Raw genomic sequence first — 22,315 nt, forward strand, 5'->3', positions numbered from 1 at the left:
TGTGTTTAGTATTATCAAAGTAATGCTGTTTTTCTTTCTTTGAGAAGTGAATGAAGATTATGTAGGGAGGAGTCAGAGATATGTGGACTTTGAGATACGTTACATATTGACAAGTCATACTGATGAGTATGACATGCTTGGCAAGGAGTGTACGGGGAACATTGTTCGACGGTGAAAAGATACATAATGTGCTTTTGAGATATGAGAAAATATAAAAGGTAAAAGACAAGGGATTGTACTGATCTTGAGTGATTAAGAATGGCATTATGTAAATTCCAAAAACTGCTCTGCGGCCTGGATAAAATAAACGATAACTTGGAGATTGGTATCAATTTACAATCTCATGCTAGACATCAACAAGCAATAACAGGAGCCACTCAACCCCACCTCCTAATACTCCTCTCCCCCTCTAATCATTCTCAACAGCGCGGCCCGTGTAGTCTCCTCGTCAAAAACTCTCTCCAACAAAACATCCAATTCTTGCTCAGCCTTCAACACCTGATCTCTCTTCCTAGGATCCTTCTCCAACAACCTCGCTTGCCAGTGCTTGGTGAAAGCCGTAATCTGTTGTACCAAGACCTTTTCTAATTCCTTCCTAGCATCTAGTACTTTATCAACCACAGCAGGAAGTAGTTGACCTTTGATCATCGGTCTGATATATGCAAGGGGATTAAACACTTGGTGACGGGATTGAAGTTCCTTGAGCGTCTCCCAAAGAGGAGTGAAGTCGAGTTCGGCGGATTGACGGATTGAGTCTGGGATTTCGTGAGTCATGAATAGGTTCTCGATGAGCATCAGATTTTTGATAAGGAATAGCTGTGCATCCATTATGTTATTCGAACTTCGCTTTATGATTGTTGCGGCTCTCTGCAGAGATTCGGTAGTTTGGTGCACAATTTCGTAAAGAACATCACCTTTCTTGAGCTGTATACGAATGTTAGTGCATTCACGTTTATATCTAAAAGCAGTGTGACTTACTGTTCTCTCATGCATGCTTTCGTTGTATAAAACGAGTAGACTAACCGCCGTCTTGACTGTCGGAAAGGCATTTGAAACACCAGCCTCAACAGATGTGCTTTCTTCAAGCGGCTTAAGGGTCGTATCAACTCGCAAGCCACTAGTTGGAATGGCTTTCTCATTGGATAACTTTGGAGCATTTGGCGATATGATCCTGAGATCTTCCGGAGATGGTTTGAAGTGCTCAAGTTTTTTTGCTTCCATGATGAAAAGCTGATCAGCTAATGGCCAGAGATGAACGCCCAATAAGACCTGTGCAGCCAATCTTTGCCCATCGCGACTCTCATCTTCATGTGCCTCTGCTGAAATAAAAGTGTCACCCAACCAAGTAACCAAGTCGCAAACTCGATGCAAGTCACCATTGCTCAAATATGGGGTTAGGAAGCCATGGAGTATCTTCACATGCGACAGACAACTCTCCTCTAGTTTCTCGAGGTATGTATTAGGCATGTTCCACGGAATGGGTGGTGGAGGATAATCGGCCATAAGAGGTCCATTCTGAAAGAATTTTGCTGCCAATTTCAACTCATTCTGACATGTATCAAAGACATATTGCACGGATCGTCTAGCGAATAATTCAAACTCTTTGTCAGGGAGAGGTGAAGTAGTTGAGAAATTTTGAAGATTTTTGAGAACAAGAGGTCCAACAGGATCACGGGATCTTATGTAGGACTCAAGCAATTGCTGATATAGGTTATGCCATTGTTGGATATATGGTGTTCGGTCCACATCTCCTCTTCTCCCAAACGCAAATTCATCAGTTGTCAAAAGTCGTTCAATCGAAAGGCCTAAATTCTCCCTAGCAGATTCGTATTTGCCATAGAGAAGAATGTATTGATTTGTCTCCGTTTGTTCTTTGGCTTTCAATTGTTTTGAGGCGTCATCTGACACTTCACGCAGAGAATTTGAGAAAGCAATTTGGACGAGGTTGAGTGCTTTGTCTAAAAGTGTTGTGTAGCGAGTCTTATACACAGTCGAGTCTTTATAGTTTGGCTGTAAATAATTAGTCACGAGTAATCCAAGGTCTATCTCAAGATAGATGAGCCTCGTAATTTGTTGTGAAACAGCTCATTGATTTAACAACGTATTCAATAAAAGTAACATGCATAGAAGGTGTTTCTACTAGTCTACACGAAGCAACCGCCGAGTATCGAAGTTTCCGAGATATGGACATAAGAAAGACAAGACCTACATGCTGATCCATAAACTCAATACAAGAGTTAAGATTTTCTAACATATCCAAGAAGTCACCGTTTTTGACCAGCCTTCCAGCACCTGGAGCATTCAAGCGTCGAGTCAGAGGTTCAAGATAAGCATAGTATTGCAAATCCGTTCCAACTTCATCTGCCAATTCACGTATACGTTTTTGTTCTTCCAAAAGATCTTCACATTGGGCTTGAAAGGCTGTGGTTTGTGCTTCGACATTCTTGAACGATTCGGAAAGACTGGCAAGTGTATCCAATGCGCTTGTGGTATCACTTAAAAGAGTGTCAAGATGACGCTCGGATAGAACTAATTGATCTAGATATAATCTTCAGATGGTCAGCGTATTGGTTTGATGCTCGTCGCTTATATTTGGCATACTGGTATTCCTCGAGGCTTCCATCCACAAGTTCATCCTCAAGCGCACTGTACCGCTCCTCAAAAAGGGGAGTCCTAGATTCCCCTCCTTCGGCATCGCGCTCGTTTTGTGTCTTTCCCTCATTCGTTTCCTTGTTTATATATGCCATAGCTACTTCGTAGAAATCGCTATATGATTTTGCTCTTCTTGCCAATGTAGCTTTTGGAGGGTCTTTCGATACAGGTTCATCCTCATATATTCCTAGCATTGGAGAGTTCTGGTCCAACATTTGGTTGTTACCCTATGTACACTATTAACTTGAGGCACTTTTCAGAGGACTAAGGAGGCTTACATTAGTTTGCTGCAAAAGAGATTCTTTGCGACGATGTTGCGATGCCTGCGAGGTGACATGATCCTTTTTGGTACTTGTTTCCGGCACAAAACTGTACCACGCATCTTCGTACATTTTACCGGTACCTTACATCAAAGTTCCAAGATGTTGAGTAAGGCTGAAGTGTCATGAGTATTAGAAACACCGTTTATTCATGGGGCTCGGCACGGACCACTAGCCTGACATTCAATCAGATTATAATTGGACCAGGAAAGTCAATTCGTCATGGGATGGAAACGGACAAGGCTGAGGAGAACTTTGTGGTATGAGGGGTAGTGGCGAGTCTAATAAATGTTATTGTTGTAATCGTACAAGGCCTGATTCTCAAATGTTGATATAGGCATAGAAAATCAATGATGTTGTCAAGTAAAGTTATACCAAAATGCGGCACGATTGTTCAACGAGCAAATCGACATACCAATCACTCAATTGCATTCCAGAGGCGATACATTGGAGGCTCGAGTGACTCCAGAGTTGCCGTTGCCAGTAGAGCTGCAAACTCACGGAAAGCTGCCTTATTGTTATCACTGACAATATGCGCCGGAGGTCTATATGCAACCGGCTATCCACGAGCTTTACATGCAGAAGAGATCCCTACACCCGCCGAGCTACAATTCGAGAAGAAGAGGAGGAATACTAGCACAAAAGAAGAGAATCGAGATCAAATAAGCTCACAGCATTTGCAAGTGAAGAGGAGCTGGGAGAACCCAGGAGTATATGCATGGGGATCAAATACGGGTCGTGTTGTTGCACCCGACTCCGAGGAAATCAATGTCAAAACTCCAAGACGAATACCATATTTCGATGGGAAGCTTATTAGAGATATTAAGCTAGATCGTAATTTTGCAGCAGCGATTACTGAGAACGGCGATCTGCTACAATGGGGTACAGGATATTCACCGGATTGTAAAGGGCCTACATCAACATTGAAGGGAAAGGACCTTGTCAAGTTATCTATATCGAAGGATCGGATCATAGCACTTTCGTCAAAAGGCACGGTATACTCAATTTCAGCATCACAAGCAGATCAGGCATTAGAACCAAAGCAACAAGAGAGCTCATGGATTCCTTTCTGGAGCAGTAAATCTTCAATTGGGTATCGAACCTTGAACCCGGATAAAATGGTCTGGGGAGAAAAAGTGACGGATATTAGCAGCGGTCTTGAGCATTGCCTTCTCCTTACATCCAAAGGACGTGTTTTCTCCGCAGCATCCGGTTCTGAAGATTACCCTTCGAAGGGACAACTTGGTGTCCCTGGCTTAACATGGACGTCGCGGCCCCCTGGAAGATACGACCAACCACATTGGTTAAGTACACTTCAAGGATTCGACATTGCAAAGATTGCTACCGGTGACTATCACTCTCTCGCAGTGGATACGCAAGGGCGAGTTTTCAGCTTCGGCGATAATTCCGTCGGCCAATTAGGCTTTGAATACAACTCTGAAGCATCTACCATCGATGCTCCCTCGCTAGTTCCCATTGACAGACTCTACAAAGGCACAAATCTACTTCCTCGCGTAACCGGCGTCTTCGCAGGGGGTGTAAATACATTCTTTACAGTCGACGCTACCCGAGTGGCCGGACAATCAGAAGAAGAACCTCCCGCAGACCTAGGCCGTATCACTGCCGATACCTGGGCATGCGGACAAGGAATTTACGGCACCCTCGGAAACGGCCGCTGGACACACGTCCAAGGACTTCCCTCGAAAATGAAAGCTCTCTCTGGCCTCTTCGAATACGACGAAGTTGCCAACAAAGTAGTCCCTATCCGACTCTCCCGACTCTCCATTGGAAGCACTCATGCCTCCGCTGTAATGAACAACGTAACTCATCTGAACGCTACCTCTAAATCTAGCTCAAACGATACGAATTGGGGTGCCGATGTATTATGGTGGGGCGGAAATGAATTCTACCAACTAGGCACTGGAAAGAGAAATAACGTCAGCCAGCCAATTTACATCCAGCCGCTAGATTTGGCGGCCGATAGAGAGAAAGGAAGGAGAGAGGAACATCGCTTCCAGATTACGCCAAGGAAGACGGTGAAGATTGGAGGGAGGAATGTCAGTGTGGAACAGAGAATTGAGTGTGGGAGAGGCTGTACCGCGGTTTATTCTGGTGCTTAATCATTTCACAGTGATGCATTGAATTTATGTGAGCCTGGCTGTAAAATTTTCTTGAGGTTCAAATGCCTTATTGTACTGTACTTTTAGTTTACCCAGTGAAACTGCTGGCGGGTGGAGGAATTGGCACGGAATGGGAATGGTAGGGGGAAACGGTGTCAAACTCCAATGATTGTACATTTATTCCAACGAGACTCAACTCTGTATCTGTATTGAGGATTTCAAGGACTTCGCGGCACCATAGCATACAAGTAAATTACCTAGTCATCCAACGCAACCACAATTAAAATGAATAACCTAATTTATTTAACGAATTTGAAAATCAAAGATCTATAATCTTACACGTTTTAATTTCATCTTCCAGTGAACAACTGGCTTGCTGTAGATGTAGCCCTGTAACCACCAAAAGAACACGTATTGATCATGGGCCATCTATCTAGTCATTCCTAATCGCTTCCCTCGACTTTCCTACCATCCATGCCCCATCCGTAACTGAATAGTCCTAATAAACGCCATCCATGAAAATTAAAGTACTCTGCGCGTAAAGCATAAAGAAAAGTGCTCGACATGGTTCTCACTCTCCTACCAAGATTTGCGCTACCATCGCACGATTATTCAGACATGCCTGCCTCGATAAATTCCCGACCTAAACACGATTGCATCGAACACTTCATAGCCCTGCCGCAACAGCACTGTTGCCGTTGATTTGTGGCTGCGGTGATCCCAAGGCACCTGCTTGAGCAGTATTTCTTGCTTGATGTTGGGTTCCTTGCTGCTGAACAATTTGGGCTCGCTGACGGTCAATTATAGTCTGTTGCTCGCCTGAAGTTAAAAAAGTACTCATGTTATTATAGGAATTCTGGTGATGTGATTGCGGCGGAAGAGTCTGTTGAGGCTGAGGTTGAGGTGATTGAGAGGAGCCATTCATGACCGGTGGTTGAGCCAACTGACCTTGCATGTGCCTAGTGGCATTGGGTGGTAAAATTGGAGGGGCGGGTGTTGAGTACGGAGGGCGGACTGGAGGTTGAGAGTGTTGATTTGCTTGATTATACACAGGCTTCTGAGGCGAGCTCTGTCGGCCAACATGCGCTCCATTTCCAAAAGCCTGTGTATATGCAGCACCATTTTGAATTGGCTGTTGCTGGGCAACGTATGGTGGCTGACTTGGGTATCGCACTGTCTGAGGTGTAGATTGTGGAATGCTTTGGAAGGGCTGAGTTGGAGGGCGTGTATAAGAGGTAGTGGGGGTATTATGGTGATACTGTTGTTGTTGGCCATTTGCCTGAGCGTATTGCGGTGCTGTTGGACCTGGCGTTCGGAACTGGTGTGGGTATGCAGCCCCCGGATAAGCTGCCGGACGATACGATGGAGCAGATGGAGCACGCTGTGTATACGAAGTAGGAACCGGCGCAGTAGCAGGCGGACGTTGCAAATTGCTTGGTGGCGGTCTGATTGGTGTTTGAGCAGTAGCGTAGTGTTGTCCAGTGGGGGCTGGAGCTGGTCGCGAAGACGAGTATTGATTGCCGTAAAGTGCAGCAGAGGAAGAGCTTCTGTGCAACGAAGAGCTAGTGGTGGGTCGTGTGTTTGAGGCTGCGCTCATTGCCGCGACCTTTGCGCGAGCTGCTATCTCGTCTTCCTCCATGACACCTTTTTGATCGCTCAATTGGACTTCAATCTTTGTACTGATGCTAAGTTCAGCCAACTGGTCAGAGTTCAACTTCGCAACGGCATATGGTGGTAACATGGCAACCATCAATGCTAGCTGCGATTTGAGAATCTCATATGTCGTCACTTCTGATTCGCTGGGCTTCGAGGGAGTGCCCATGAAATTAGTTTCTGACGTCCCAAACGCGCTAATAGGACGACCTGTAGCATTGAGAGAAACGTGTCGATTTCTTTGATATGAGTTCAGAGTCTCTAGCAACTCCGAAATTCCCTGCAGTACTTCCTCAACATCTTTTTCTTCTGCCGTCTTTTCCACATTCAAGTCGGTAGACATCAAGCTAGGATCGATCGAAGCATCAGACGATTCTTTCGCTGCTTGCTCGAGCTCCTCAATTTCTGCATCGTTGAAAACCAAGCTATTGGCACTTGGCTCCGTGGGATAATCATCGCCTAGCCCCTCAGCCCTATTAATTATATCTCCCCATCGTTTTTCACCGACTCGTTGCCACCAGATCTTGCTCAAAACACTTTCCGGAGCGATAGCTTTGGAATCATCCTTGGTCGGCGCAAATCCCGAATACGCGCTACGAAACAAAGCATCCAACTTAGCAGCATCGATTTCGCTCGAGTCAATGGGTGCTTCGGCATCTTCATTGGAACCTGCAACTCCAGTGCGTTTCCTTTCTGGGCTGAGTGACGAGGTATTACTATAATCAAGCCATTGTCCAGTAGTGAGTGGTTGTTTCCAATAGCTAGTACTTCGTGGATCGGCAACAAATGGTTGGTGCCACCCATCGATTGAAGTTGGTAACGAGCTCTTGGAAATTTTAGGCGGCTTCAAGGGATGAATGTTTGGAGGTGTTGGAAAAAGCTCTCCTAAAGTCTGCGGACGTTTCTTATTATCATCAAAGCTCGTGGGCTGTAAGGGAACAATCTGCGTTGTTGTAATACCATTGGGTAGGCCGGCTTCGCGAAGAGGCTGAGAAATCGATTCTCCGTCATACTTGATTGGAACCTGTAAACTAGAGAATAACTGTTTCGGTTGCGGGGCGTTGCCGTAGAGTGTAAGAACCACTTTGCTATCCTCCGACGTTGCAGTAACTGGCGCATTAGCATTGGACCCAAAATTCCTGTTTGATAAATAACTGTTGGAATTGATTATTTGATTATCATTCGCGTTTTCTTGCAGCACCGTGGTAGCCTTTTCTCTGCGCACAAGCTCATGAGCTTTCTTTTTAAAGGCCAAAATCTTGACAGCTAGCTCCGATTGTCCAGCGGGAACAGGTATGTACTGATTCTGATTTGAGCCAACAGTCAATTGTAGCCTTTCTATGATATCGGATGCGACAGTATCAACATCTCTGAGAACTTCATCGATAGAAAGATATTCATTTGCTGTCGCGCGTGATAGAATAGTTGGTGAATCAGTCGCGCCATCTGACTTTTGTCTTTTAGCGTGAGGTTCGGTCGACGGGATTGATTCAGGAAGAGCTCGTGTTAAGATGGAGGGCGAGGGATCATGACTAGAAAGTTTCAGATCAGTAATAGGTCTGGAATGAATTGATATGATACTGGAAGCTATGCTACCTGATGAACAGATTGAAAGGGTGTGTTGAAAGACAAAACTCACCTCTTGAGTACGTCAATCAAATCTTCGACAAGACCTTGCGTATCTATCGTCGATGGTTCTGTTGTAATTGCGATTTTGGATTCGTTGCTGGTGCCATTTATAAGAGCGGGCTGATCGATGTTATCGTCGCGTTTTCGTTTCGCTGATAGTGTAATATCTAAATGCGGTTGAGTGGGGGGACTGAGAATCCCGTTGGTCGAGGCCATCACGTAGTCTCGCGGTCCAAAGATTTTTTGGGGATTCCTTTTTTTCGCGTCGCGATCGCAGATGGTATGTGTGTTACCGATGAAGGAGACGCTTTTTTTTTGGGTAAGGGTAAGGTAAGATTGTACGGGTAGGTAGGTAGTTGGAGACTTTTGGGGGGTAGAAAGGAAAACCAAAATTCAGCGCTGCAATGTCATTGAAGTCTTCATTCAAAAATACTTCATACGTGATTTCGATGCGCAAAATATGAAAGAAAATTAATGTAGTCGTAATAGTTGTGTCGCTTTCTCTTGAAAGGAAACTTGGTTGTAAATATTGCAAGAAAGGGTCGAAAGTGTAGGAGATGTACCGGTATATGATGTTATTGTTTCTTCGTTCCTCAATATTGGTTGCGAGGCTCTAATAAAAAGACGAGGCAGATTGGTAGGATGGCAGAAATGGCAGACCAAAGAACCAAAGGCACGGACATGAGACAAATTAAGCGCAGAACAGAACGATACCATACAAAAGTAGACTTCAGCCACGACGGGCTAATCTGAAATTGGTAATTGTGGATAATGCTTGCTTGATCATGTGAGATGTCTTGATTAGTCATTCATAAAAATAATTTCTGACCTTGATATGGATTTAGCTATCGTAACTGTCTATCACTTCACTTATGAAGCAACAATTCTTGCGGTCTTCTCGTTCTTGCAAGGTTTATATACCTCTACTTCTTTGAATCCATTTCCGCGCATTGGTTTCTTGTTTCGTTCAAGGAGAGATATTTTCTGTACAATACAATATCTGACACCTTAACCAAATCATTCCCCTTGAAATACAGTAATGCAAGTTAGATTTGCATTTTGATACTGTCTAGACAGAGATCTTGTACAGTACAACATGAACGGATGCAATCGTGCCTCCATTCTTCGAAATCTGGCAATGCCTCCTCATGGCGTCATGCCAGGATCCTGTCCATTGTATCGCTCCTTCGAGTAAGCACAAGAACATTTCTACACAACTACTCAGCAATTCAATGAATTCTAATATATCTTGCGTACAGCTCCCCTCAGAAATAAGATGTATTCACAGAAGCCAAAGCCACTTGCTCCGGCCTCTATCAACTAGACAAAACTCGACCACTTCGAATTTGGATGAGTTCAGTGAGGACAACCATTCGCAGGATTTTTGGGATCATGTCAGAAATCGGAAGAGTCCGCAAATGAGATATGTGGATGTTAAAAGCTCCATTGAACGAAGTCCCATGAAGCTTCTCAAATCCAGAAACGATGACATGTCTAATTTGGAGGGACTTGATGAAGATAGGAGCCGCTCCAACGGACTCGCTCCTGGCGTGATCAACCATTCGCCAGTTCCCTTACGGTCCACGGAAATTAGATCGCCAAGGCTGAGCAACAGGCTTAAAAAAGCACGACGTCTTTCGAGTCTTAATTTTCTTGGGAAGTGGCTAGATTTGCCAGATGATGATGCTCGCGAAGCATTTTGGCAACACTTTAGATCAGAGAAATCTAAATCCAAAATCTCGGAATCAGCTTTGCCAACGATCCTATTACAGCATATTAGGGTATTTCTATCAAATCCTCTAGCTTGACATTGCTAATTTTGAGGTAACGTAGGGCTACCCCTTGACCACAGACATGAGCCTTGCTTTGCGTAAGCGAGGCTTCAGTATAGATGATCTAGTCGTATGGACCTACATCATTCAAGGAAAAGATACAGATGAAAAGGCACAACGATTCCTATCTTCGCCCTCGAAAAAGCCAACATTTTTATTATTGGAAATTCTCCGCAAAGAAATTTTGCACGTGGAAACTTTTAGATCACTTCTAAATTACACTTGGACTCGAGTTTTCTCACCAAATCCACAACAACACACAGGAGACTCTTGGCCTGCACTTTCCGGGTCTTCCTTTGAGGAAGAGACAGAGGATTCAATGTTATTCTCTTCACCTGACATGGAATTGACCACTTTCACAGTTCTTATCTCCCGCCTCCTCCATCATGCACGGCATTTACTACCCTCTGCTGTCCTCCCCATATCCCATATGGTTCCCCCATATTTGTTCCGTAATTTATATCGTGGGTCTGCAACGGAGTCGTTTGAGCTGCATGCACATAGCCGATGCTCTCATTTGCTCAATAAACTACTTCACGCCCTTTCTCGACCATCACAATTTGTTCCATTCAAATCCATGATCCATAATTGGCATGCGCAAAGAGTCCTATTGCGTTTAGCAAATCAGACTAAACCGCCCTTAATCATTGACAGGGGCGGTTACCATGCTGTACAAGTTGTACTACTTGCATTGCAAAAGACCGACGATGAATCAAGATTGGCAAAGCTCCAGGCGAGAAGTTGGCCTCCCTGGAGAATTGACCAAGATGGTATGGATGCCCGAAGATCGCCAGATGAAGATCTGAGTAGGGTTGTTTCTGCAATAAGGCAAATGAAGCAAGCTGGGTACAGTTCGAATATTAGCACTCATGCTCATGGTATTCTTGGGGGACAAGAAGATGATGGGACACCAACAATCCATACCAGGTCTTTGTCTAAAGGCCGTATTAGAAAGTTGCGCTCTTTGGTAAGGTCGAGTCCTCTGCACCACCGGGTTTGGAGTTCAAGGATCACAGCAACGCGTGATGTACAGGAAGCCTGGAGCGCATTCAAGAGTTTCCAACGTCTAGGTGGCACACCCACCTCTTCCATTTATCATGCTATGATGGAGAAAGTTGAAGCCGAAAATAGGAGAGCCGGTCGTTCTCGAATAATAGATGTTACGCCTGGCGAGGGGAAAGAAGTTCTTCCACCGTCCGTCGACAACTTCAGCGATTTTTATAAAGAGGAGCTTCGACCGCCATCATCCATTGATTTCTTGTATGAAACTATGATGTCAGCTGGAGTACGGCCACAAAGCGACTGTCTAAATTTCCTTATTAGTCATGCTAGGGGAATACCTGATGGTATAAAGTATCTTCGTGAAAGTGGACAGCGACGTACTTTCTTGAAGTATATCGTTGGCCAAGACGCCGATCCACCAGCAAAAATGACATCTGTGGAAATTCGCATCATTCATGCATTCGTCACCTTACTTTGCAGGTGTACGGATAAACTTATCCCACAAGCTTCTTCATACTCCGAAACATCAATGTCCAAAGATCTGAAAAGGCTTCATGAAAATTTCGCAGATGCCATCAACGATATCAACGCAAATGAGACAATGCCACGGACGCTGCCTAGATCTAGAAAGTCTGGTATTAATCCGCTGTCTCACGCACTGGAGCTCATACGAACCAGCCAGACAAGATATAAGCCTACATGGTATGCGGTCTTCAATGCACTTGCTAGACCTGGCATTACAATTGATCCTAATATAATTGGTGACCCGCAAGATGATATCAATTCCTGGAGAATCTCTGCTGCTGTACTACAGGACTTCCATGACGCGGGGCTTGAGCTTGAGCCGAACGGCTTTCAGTTCATTTGTCGAGGGTTGGAAAAGGCAATGGTTGCATCATCCCGAATGGACCAAAAGTCATCGTTCGCGGACGATATTCTACTTGTGAAAGATGAATTCGCAAAGTTATCTTCGACAAGTTTCGATATTGGACTTCCGACCCTTGCTCACGATTTACATAGCAAATTACACGGCGCTGTTTTACATGCCTACGTCCGTGTTCTAGGACTAGCAGAGGATTTCGAGGGCATCAAAGCTGTAGTAGAGTGGATGGTGCTTCATCGCGACCGTTTAATTACTGAGGCTAAGTGGAGCCGCAACGGTCACGAGCTTTTGAAAAGAACTCTAATAGCTGCAAAGGTTTTTTGCAATGAGACATCCTATGAAGAAGAAGCACGCATATTGGTGGAAGGCGCCGAGGGCTGGGCATGGCCAACTGATCAGGATGCTAGGACTTACGTTGAAGGGGGCCCATCGTTAGAATCTGGTGGGAGCTCTTTAGTGAGTGATGGAAATGATGTAAAAGATGAAAAGACATTACTTCGAGATTTCTACTAAGATAATCCATTATTTAAATCTAATTGAATGTACATTAGTAACTTCTTGGAATCAAGAGGTTCAGGAATTGGGCTTTTTTGGTGTACGATATAGAAGTAGATAGATTACCAGTGAGTGTATGGACTGACGGGACACTGCAAAATCGGCTTGGCAATGTCTCTTGAAATATCCGTTCAAATATCTTGAACACTGTTATTATGACTCATTGAAGATTAAATAACGAAACAAATGATTCAGATAATGAATTTGTCAGAGATTTTGAAAGTCCAGAAGTGTCCCGTCAGTCCATTCACTCACCGAATTTGATAACCTTTTCACAAATTCTTGAGTATCAAATCCTTGTTTCCTCAGTAAGTGTTCTCTTAGTAAGTAGAAAGGCATCGCCGAGCCCGGAGTTCGGCATATGGATCATATTGAGTATTGGATATAATGAGATGAACACAGGGATGGACCAAGGATAGTTTTGGCACACTGGGAAGTGGTGTATGGAAAATGAGGTATGCGGGTATGCAGGATAGGATGATTCATAGATGAAGGAGGTCTGATGGCTTGGAAATGGTAAGGGTTGGATGGATAATATTGGTCAGGTGGGGAAGTAGGTGGAAAAGTGGAGGAGCTATGAGCTTGGGGTGGTGTTGGTTGATGTTGGATTGGTAGATAAGGAGAGCTTGGAGCTTGGAGCTTGGAGCTTGGAGCTTGGGGATTGGGGATTGCTTGGGTGTCGGTGGATGAGCGGAAGAGATTGAGAGTATTTGGCAGAGGGGCAGAGATAGAGCTAAGGATTCTTTCTCGATGATGTTGATCTGATTTGAAATTTGTAGTTTGGAAAAGTCTCTTCATTTATTGCTCATCCCTCTTTCTTCTTTGAATGTTTCATAAAACACTATAACATATACAACGTACTAAGTATATAACATACATAACATACATCAGAATGTAAAATAACCTGCTAAATACATGCCAAATCCACCACGGAAGGTCTTAACTGTTCTGCAATCTCATGTACAATTTTTGCTGCATCTGCATTTGCATCTGCAAATTCTCCTCTTCGTCTTCATCGATCTTCATTTATCATGATATATTGTGTTTCCACCTCCTGATCTCACGAAGTAAACATCCCCAACTGTTTCTGCACATTCATCACCCTCCTCCATCTTTCCATCACCCCCAATACACTCATCACCCCCATCAACTCAAACTCATCTCCCAGCCCGGCACTCCCACTCTCCAGCTCCAACCACCTCATCATCCCTAACACCTTTCCCCTCTCTTTTCTCGGCCTTCTTTTTCGTTCCTTGTCAGCCCAATCTTCATTCCCAACCCCGACATACACAGCTATCGTCTCGCCAGTAGAACAGCGCATCAACTTCATCTTTACCCCGCCTTTCTTACTAGTCATTTCCTCGGGCACGGAAGCAAGCCCGACATGTGGAGCGGAGGAAGATGAGGATACTTGGCGCCATTCGAATTTCTCTTTTACAAAAGTACGGGGAAGCGTGTGATAGAAGGCGTAACGTTCGGCGGTAAAGATTCCACCCGTAGGAACTAGTTTTTCGGTCTTGTAACCTTGGGATCGGACGCCGAATGTGAGGGAGTCGTTGGGGGAGGTAGGAAGGTTGTAGGTTGTTGGGGGTGGAACGATGGATTTTGAGGGGTGAGAGGAGGATGAGGGGGGTGTGAGGGGGAGAGCGGGCGCGTGGGCGGTGGGAGGGTGGTTATATCTGTTATAAGGGTGACGGTGTTAAAGCTTGCAAAAGCGAGGAGGGGTGAATTGGGTGAGGCGGTGGAATGGAGCGCTATATCCGGTTTATTGGGATTACTGGGAGGTGGTAGGGCGGGGACACTCTGTGGTGTAGATTGATGGATCGTTATGTAGAAGAGTGGTGGTGGTGAAGAGGCAGGTTTATGGCCATTGCTCACTGGCTGTGCTGACGATGGCGAGAGAAGAATATCATATATTGAATTCCTCGTAAAAGTTAAATCTCGTGGAAATCTGATTCCGGAACTAGAAGGATTGATAGGGGTATGAGATGCAGTATTGCTCGGTGCATGCGTCGAATGAGTAGTGGTGTTAAATCTCGACGTTATCGCTGATATGGGGGTTTGTGAAAAATTAGATGAAGTGGGGGATCGAATAACTGCTTCCGGAGCATCTGAGGATTTTATAACTGCCTTCAAGGCATCTGAAGGTTCTATCACTGCTTCCGGAGCATCTGAATAGGTATAATCGAGAGGAGTGTCTATCACCTCGGGCGCATCATTGTAACTGTGATTTACGACTTCTGGTGCGTCGTGATAGTGAAATTTGGGTGTGAGTTCTTCGAGCGTCTCATGATAGTAGGATACAGTAGGACTGATAGACCCTACTGATTCATAGATGGATTCGGGGGATTCATAGCGATGATATGGAGGAGGAGTTTCGGATGTGGGGTAGAACCCCTCGTCGAAGCCCAGGACTTCTTTCCACTTAGATACCGATCTTGTCCGTCTCACAGACATTATTACATATATGTAGACCGTCTTGATGTTGAATTCTATGGATGGATGGATATTTGCTTGCAGCTCAGATTTCTGATCGAAAACAATTGGATCGGCATGAAGTTGCGAACACAAGAAATGTATGATGTTGTATACGAAACGGTTAAGAGCGATCGATAGATAATATTGCAGTAGATGAATGGCAAGGTAAGTGAGGTAAGGTAAATTGTAATGTCGCACAGAAAAGAACTACGGTTAAATTTCCAAAGTGCATATGTCCACACTGAAACGGCACAGCGTGAGCTTTCATGCTGACCCCCCTATTGGTTATTGGTTATAGTGATATCTGCTCCCTGTAACGTGGAGAGCGAACGAGACCACGCCAACAAAGCCAGCAAATGAACAGAACACGCAAAGGTAAGCATTTTTATTCAGGCATTAAGTGAAGCATGATGAACTCATATCGTAAAATCTCACATACCTAGGTAATAGCTCATACCTATATCCCCACTGTGCAAAATAGACCAACGAGAAATCTTTTCCAGAGGAATAGAACCTTGAAAAAGTCCTTACGAAAGCGCTTCCAAGATCTGCTTGTTGTCCTGCTTGCTCGCCCAGCTTCCTGCATAATCTTTTCTAGTAGATGTTTCTAGATTGTTTGGGATAAAATGAATTTGTGATCGGCATTTTATCCATTATCACAGGCAAATATGCACTACGATGCAGGTAATACCAGAAATCCATGGTGTGTTGACTTCGTTTCCATTTTCCATTTGTTGGACTTGTGAACCCTGACATTCTGAGTGCGGACATCCTTCAGAAATCGGCAAGGTTTGTGTATGTCAATATATGAGATAGGAAATGGTGTGGGAGAGATTGAGAGATTGAGGTGACACCTCCGCCATACCCCCTGCATCTTCGTACTGGGCTTCCGTACCTGGCCTACCATGTCCTACTTTCCGGCAATTTTGCTCGTGGGTTCCATAGAGCTGACAGCCTGTGCATAGAAAAGAGCCAGAATGTTTGGCTGGATTTCAGAGTAGGGTAACTACATTATCCCCTGCGTCAAATGACAGCCAGCCGATGCAGAATGATTCCACCAGACCGGATCAGCGAAATAAAAAAACAAAACCCTATTGATTAAGTGGAATCAGTGGAGGTGAGAATGAGAACCCTTTAGATGAAGAGTGGGATGAGTTGAAATTTGATGATATGAGAATATTATTGAGTTTTGACGTCTAACAGCTAATTAGCTACTGTACGATACTGTGTTTTGTCACATTCGCTTCTTCCGAGTGGATATACGATAACCGAATTGATTGATTAGACGATGGTTGATAACTCTGATATGGATGATCTGGTCTGAATCATCTGATACGTCCTAACACGAACAACACTTGCATAATAGATATTACATTACTTTCTTTGAAATTGCTCTCAGGGGGATTGAAATTATTCTGCTGAAAAGGGATTGCCGTGCAGTAGATAGCAAGTACCCATTCTTTGGTATGCCAACTCAATACAAAACACATACGGAGTGTGCCTTTCTCACTTGTTGTATTCCTTTGCCTCGGTAGTAACAATTTCCCGAAATTTCATCTGATATACAAGGTACAGAAAGGTACCATCCGTGAAGGGCTTAGGGTAATCAGGGGTAATACGCCATCGGCCCCATTCGGGCGCTTCGAAGTAACTGAGCCTCAAGCCGATCTTTTCCCTCGTCAACCCATAGGATTATACATGTACTTCGTAATCGTTCAACTTTTGTTTTTTGAGTTGTAGTTCCTCCCGCGTTTAGATCCTATTCGGAAGGCTCGGCAAACATATAATTCTCCCCTATCCCTCGAATTGATAATTTCTTGATGGTTTTCCCAAATTGCACTTCGAACTTGAACTTGTTGTCAACTTTTAAGCTTCCATCCCTGACTTCCGGAGCAACGTTGGAGCTCGGGCATCCAAACTATCTAAGGAGTGCAACTACCACGACCCGGTCCAAGTAATCTTAATGGCCCTCCAACGCACACCGTTTATCTCGTACAATAACTTCCCCAACATTTCCCCGAGACCATCGATAACACAACAAATCGGTGCCTGTGTCCGGTTTGGCTAATAGAAACCAAAATGTGGGGACGGACAACAACTTCTTCAACTGTCGAAAAGTTTTCTGACATGTTCATTTTGACATAAAATATACTACTGTATATTCATCCGTCTAGGCATCACAAATTATGATTGACAGGATCTCAAAGATTTGACGACGTGACCCAAGCGGCAAAAGATCGGCCACACATCGAAGATGCATTGATGGCTGGAAAAGTTGTGCGTTGTGGATTTTCTTTGCATTAAAACGTGGCCACCATCTGAGGGTGGCTTAATATTTCCCGCCCTTTTGCTTATGCGTATGTATCAGCATCTTGCCAGACGCCGAACAGGAAGTATGATCTATTGACTTCGCATCCTTCTCCTGTATTTCAAGAATGATGCTTTGACGACCGGACAAATACATGCTGTGGCCTCATGTAAGCAGTTATCCAGGCATCGGAAGTCCGGTTATTCCTGGACATCTCTTGATACAACGGGAAGCAGTGTTTCTTGGAGCTCCTGCGCCATCGGCATATACTCATACTTTGCGACAAGGCAAGCTCGCAAACATGCACTATTAAGGAAACCAACATCATGCTAGATTTTTTGATTCGCCAATGATCGATAAATCTGCATGCACATCAGCCACCTCTCAAGTTCTTGGGTTTGGGGGTTTCCTACTCAGAAATCTGTTTCAGGATTTCAAGCTCTTCATAGTATGCTTGAATTTCCACTTCAAGATACCCAGTTGATGTCCTTGTTAAGGTAACGCAGAGTTGAATTCCCTGACGTCAGTACTTCTTCCCGCCATGAATCAAAACAACGCAATACCGTGTACCTAGATAGGTAAAGGACGATTGGGTTCCGGCAACACGGTCTTTAAATGCCGCTTATCTGCAGCTTGTCAGGCGCCCTTGAATCATATTGCTTACAACAAAAATTCGACCACATGATGCTGTCGTTCATGTCGCTGCAGAAATACTGATTCTTAATTGGTGAAGAGCTTCGGAAATACAGTATTGTTAGTCAACAATACATACCAGGCAGTCTTGATAGCGATTTTGGCCGGAACAGTCATCGGAGATGCGAGTGGGATATCCATGTGAACTGTGACTGTTTGTCTTGTCATCAAAAAACGGCAGCCGTCGGTCATTATGGATCACACAGCGTGAAAAGGTGTTTCTAAACATGTAGGCAATCAGACAACGCGGCAATCGGAGTTAGGAGATACTTGACAATAGAAGCAAAAAGCCATGACCCAAATATGATTTTCTGGACTGAGCTGTCGCATTTCCAGCATCGATTTTCAGGTAGGAATAATGCTCAAGACTAGGTACATCTCGCCGCTTTGCCGACGCGAGTTTTCCTCTATTCACTGCCGCATCTCGCCCCTCAAAACAGAACTCTTGATATAGCCACCTACTACCTCCCCCCATGCGCCTTCAAAAAATTCCAGAACAAAAAAACAGACAGCAAAACTATCTAATTAGCAAAACCTTGCCGTCCCATGAGAGGGACGGGAGGAGAAACCCCGCGACGGGATTTTTTTCCGATTCGAACCAGGCGTCTATACCACTCCACCACCAGACCGCATTTGACCTGAACAAACAGGACTGTTTGTCGCCTTTGCGATCTGGATGAGAGAAGTTCCTTAAGTGGGTTTATATAGTAGAGTTGATGCCTGTGTGCAGAAATGGTAGATATTTAGGTGGTTGACGGATGAATATTTTTGTACACCGCAACATATCTATGTATGTGATCCGCGCAGTTGATGTGGTAGCAGAAATATGTTGATGGGCAATGGAAGTCACTGGCTCTCTGTAATTTCTATAGTAATTGCACAGTGTGGACGTCTTGTCTATATTGTTGAGACTTTCCCATCATACATGTAGGCACGCACCACAAGTCAAGTTTGACACAACAGCACTATCATGATACTAGAGATACAGTGCCTTCGAGATATGATTGTGGCTTGTCTATATAAACACAAAGAGGGTTAAAAATGACATGCGAAACATATTACCTGGCGCGGCTCTATCACACATCAGACTTCAGATTTTATCCATACTCAATTCCCAGTTTAGCTATAACTACACCATGCGTGTACAAAAACACCGCCCAAAACTTGTCCAAAAGATTACAGCTCATAACATAGTGCACCCTCTGCATCCGCTGTTTATGATTTTGACTCTGCTGGAGCACTCGTGCTATCTCCAATGTCGGCTCTACCATAAGTGAGATCTGTGAAGGTGATTCTTGTAGACGCCTGTTGATCAAGAATGGAGTACAGAATCCATTTACCATGATGTTCTGGAGGACTTATATTTAACTTGAGTACCTACTTGCTTGAAACAAGACAATGCCTGAATGATAATTGATGGAAACACATAGCATAAAGAAAGCTTTTTCCCGAAGATACATAGCGATAATCACAGCATCGATCGCCAAGACGGAACCGGTGGGAAGATGCTCGAGTATCAAAGAATCTTGGGTCGTCTTGTGAAGGCTATAACTTCAGCTTCGATGCTTCCGACTTCCAAATTCCCCTCCCAATTTTAGTTGATACTGTAACGACGTGCTTTATATATGAATGTGGTTGTGATGCAGACGCGAAGCCGATGATTTCCCGAAAGCTCTGACTTGTGATGTTGAAGTGTCGCACTCAGCCTCAACACTCAACTAGACATAAGCAAGAGCTTGGAGTATCGTCACTCCTGCAAATTAGTCGATTGTATCTCTTTCCCCAATTATTATCATTGGTTGAAATACGCCGGAGAACCGGCTGAAGACAAGACAACAAACCCTCGTCGGACAGCCCTATTCGGTGGAGAACAAACAGACCGCATTCGACCATCTTAACACTTAACATCAATAACTAAAATACTCTAGAAAATCAATCACGAACAAAATAATTAATTTTGATGGCATCGAATTACACATCGACTTATATCCACCTAGGAACACACTCTAAATATAATTTTATGTATCTATGGAAGGAATGGTTATGTTCTTGAAAGGCTTCGCTGATGAACAATTGTCATCTGTCCTCCGGCTAAGCCTCTTCACCGATGTCTAAGTATCGATGATGTAGAGCGCCGAGGAGCAAGGCTACAATAACGGTGCCGAGTTCCTCAGCTTCTGACCCAAGTATACCCACCTTGCCCCAGTTCTACTCAGGGGAAACTCTGTTATGGGTCAAGCCACCGAGTCAACTTGTTTCGCGGTCGGGTGATTCATAATAAGGCTGGCTGTTGAAAAAAAGGAATCAAATGTTTGCGTCACATTCCTTCATCAACTGAAACAAAAACAAATGCCTTGATATACCTCTCCGTGAACTTCTGGAATTATTCGCGTTACTTTCTTCTGCGCGTCGGTCTACTTCTTCGTCTTCATGTTTATTCTGTCTGTCTTTTCCTAAGCAAATTCACCAATTATGGCCGTCAAATTTTATCCGTCGCAAATCGGATCCAACCTCGTTACCCCTTTGTCCTACACTGCATCTCCTGCCAAATTGTTTCTTCAAGATTTATGGGTCGTGTTTGTGAATCTCAGATTTGTTCCTGGTATCTTTCTACCTCTTACTCCCACGCCTTCTGGTGTTCTGGATGAATTATACCCTTCTGCAGGAAACCTATTCGATCTTGCCTTACATGCTGTTCTGTTCTTTCTGCAATTATGTTTTATCCTTTCTGTCCCTATTTGGATTATGATGCCCGTGTGGGTAGTAGCCACGGGGTTCACCGTATTTTGGGTGTTCAATTATTTACTTTGTTTGATTTTGAATGGGTCAGCATCGGTGACAACATGTGAATCAGCTCCCGAGTATGCCCAAAGAAAGGAGGAACATGCTCATGAGCGATGGTTGTACATGAATGGTGTTTGTACTGGGTAATTATCCCGAGTATATCATTTACCGTCGTAGACTAATAGATGGACAGTCACCACTGGCTTAAAGGTTCCGTAGATCGCCTTGCTCTCACATTCGGCCGCCCGGTTCTAGGAATTCACAACAGAACGTGAGTTCCCCTTATATTGTATTATTATTTTTCATTAACAAAGTGTAGTAAGGGACTCGTCTTCGACCTCTTCGAATGTCTGGTTCAGCGTACTCTTAACTACGCCACTACTGACGTTCGTACCTCCTACCGCATCCTTAAGGGGACACTGTACGAACCTGAGGTTACACGCGTGATTTTTGTTCTACACTCGCAAGGCTCCATTGAGGGCAGCATGATTGTAGACTGGCTTCTCGCCGAGATTCCTCAAGATCTTCTCCAAAAGCTTGAAGTCTACACCTTCGGAAACGCCGCTAACCATTTCAATAATCCACATCTACAAATAGCATCTCAGAATAATGCCCTGGCCCATCCGTCATTACCAGCAAATTCTCTAACTAGAACAGTAACTACCCTGTTCACAAATTCGAATAACCCTGTAGAACTTCCAACTAGTCGAAACGGAAATGGAAAAGCTATTCCACATATCGAACACTATGCACACACATATGATTTTGTCTCTCGATTCGGAGTTCTTCACTACCACACAAATTATAGTAATGATACATTCGCCCCACGTTTCATGGGAAGACTATTTGAAGTAGAAACTGTGAGTATAACTATAGAGATATTTTGACACATCTACTAATGATCCAATGTTTAGAGCGGTCACATGTTCGTCCAGCACTATCTAGACACCATGTTTCCACTTTCCAAAGCCTCGCGAAGGCTATTGCAAGGCACCGGAATCAAAGACGACGAGAAGACTACAGATAGGGACTGGGATCGGGAGCGGGTAGATGAAGAAGACGTATTTATGACCAGCTCAGTCGAAGGCAGAGGTCGCGTGGCGCCGGAAGACAAACTCGGAAGAGAAGATTGGGAAGTTTCCTGTGTTGGAGAATCGAACGCCGACGATGGAATTGCGCCACAGATGAGTGCAAAAAGTGCTAAAATGAATGGGCCAAAGAAGAAGAAGGGGACGAACTTGCCGGGGGAGGGAATAATAGTGACTAATGGTGATTTTGGGACGAGCGGATACAAAGTCAAGAACTTGAGCAGATTGTGGTTGTATCGCGACGGCAGAAGTCCCATGAATTAAGATGGGTTACAGTAGTGATTTATTTGGTTCATCGAAAGAGCAACTTGAGTATGG

General features: G+C 44.3%; 8 protein-coding genes across 8 annotated transcripts; 4 read left to right on the top strand and 4 right to left on the bottom strand.

Annotated features, from left to right (window-relative positions):
• Positions 1–390: 390 nt before the first annotated feature.
• Positions 391–3,044, bottom strand: Bfra_002962 (putative sec34-like family protein; the record flags this gene model as incomplete). Its single annotated transcript, XM_037333375.1, has 5 exons — positions 391–924; positions 979–2,010; positions 2,210–2,549; positions 2,602–2,879; positions 2,931–3,044. The coding sequence occupies 5 exons, from the start codon at positions 3,042–3,044 to the stop codon at positions 391–393; spliced, it is 2,298 nt and encodes a 765-aa protein (XP_037195503.1).
• Positions 3,045–3,322: 278 nt separating this feature from the next.
• Positions 3,323–5,092, top strand: Bfra_002963 (putative mitochondrial protein fmp25 protein; the record flags this gene model as incomplete). The annotated part of the gene is made up of 1 exon (XM_037333376.1): positions 3,323–5,092. The coding sequence occupies one exon, from the start codon at positions 3,323–3,325 to the stop codon at positions 5,090–5,092; it is 1,770 nt and encodes a 589-aa protein (XP_037195504.1).
• A 667-nt stretch (positions 5,093–5,759) lies between these two features.
• Bfra_002964 (uncharacterized protein) lies at positions 5,760–8,590 on the bottom strand (the record flags this gene model as incomplete). Its single annotated transcript, XM_037333377.1, has 2 exons — positions 5,760–8,277; positions 8,385–8,590. The coding sequence occupies 2 exons, from the start codon at positions 8,588–8,590 to the stop codon at positions 5,760–5,762; spliced, it is 2,724 nt and encodes a 907-aa protein (XP_037195505.1).
• An 880-nt stretch (positions 8,591–9,470) lies between these two features.
• On the top strand, positions 9,471–12,604 carry Bfra_002965 (uncharacterized protein; the record flags this gene model as incomplete). The annotated part of the gene is made up of 3 exons (XM_037333378.1): positions 9,471–9,565; positions 9,663–10,155; positions 10,208–12,604. 3 exons carry the CDS (start codon positions 9,471–9,473, stop codon positions 12,602–12,604), a joined length of 2,985 nt encoding a protein of 994 aa, XP_037195506.1.
• Positions 12,605–13,706: 1,102 nt separating this feature from the next.
• Positions 13,707–15,103, bottom strand: Bfra_002966 (putative alternative oxidase protein; the record flags this gene model as incomplete). Its single annotated transcript, XM_037333379.1, is given in 3 exon segments — positions 13,707–14,325; positions 14,342–14,400; positions 14,447–15,103. 3 exon segments carry the CDS (start codon positions 15,101–15,103, stop codon positions 13,707–13,709), a joined length of 1,335 nt encoding a protein of 444 aa, XP_037195507.1.
• Positions 15,104–15,792: 689 nt separating this feature from the next.
• Bfra_002967 (uncharacterized protein) lies at positions 15,793–16,222 on the top strand (the record flags this gene model as incomplete). The annotated part of the gene is made up of 2 exons (XM_037333380.1): positions 15,793–15,866; positions 16,090–16,222. 2 exons carry the CDS (start codon positions 15,793–15,795, stop codon positions 16,220–16,222), a joined length of 207 nt encoding a protein of 68 aa, XP_037195508.1.
• A 1,733-nt stretch (positions 16,223–17,955) lies between these two features.
• Positions 17,956–18,266, bottom strand: Bfra_002968 (uncharacterized protein; the record flags this gene model as incomplete). The annotated part of the gene is made up of 3 exons (XM_037333381.1): positions 17,956–18,041; positions 18,097–18,134; positions 18,205–18,266. The coding sequence occupies 3 exons, from the start codon at positions 18,264–18,266 to the stop codon at positions 17,956–17,958; spliced, it is 186 nt and encodes a 61-aa protein (XP_037195509.1).
• A 2,331-nt stretch (positions 18,267–20,597) lies between these two features.
• On the top strand, positions 20,598–22,261 carry Bfra_002969 (uncharacterized protein; the record flags this gene model as incomplete). Its single annotated transcript, XM_037333382.1, has 4 exons — positions 20,598–21,052; positions 21,103–21,180; positions 21,229–21,769; positions 21,824–22,261. 4 exons carry the CDS (start codon positions 20,598–20,600, stop codon positions 22,259–22,261), a joined length of 1,512 nt encoding a protein of 503 aa, XP_037195510.1.
• Between the last annotated feature and the right edge of the window lie 54 nt (positions 22,262–22,315).

Source organism: Botrytis fragariae (genome assembly GCF_013461495.1).
Source record: "Botrytis fragariae strain BVB16 chromosome Unknown tig00000012, whole genome shotgun sequence".
In the NCBI taxonomy this organism is placed as follows: Eukaryota; Fungi; Ascomycota; class Leotiomycetes; order Helotiales; family Sclerotiniaceae; genus Botrytis; species Botrytis fragariae.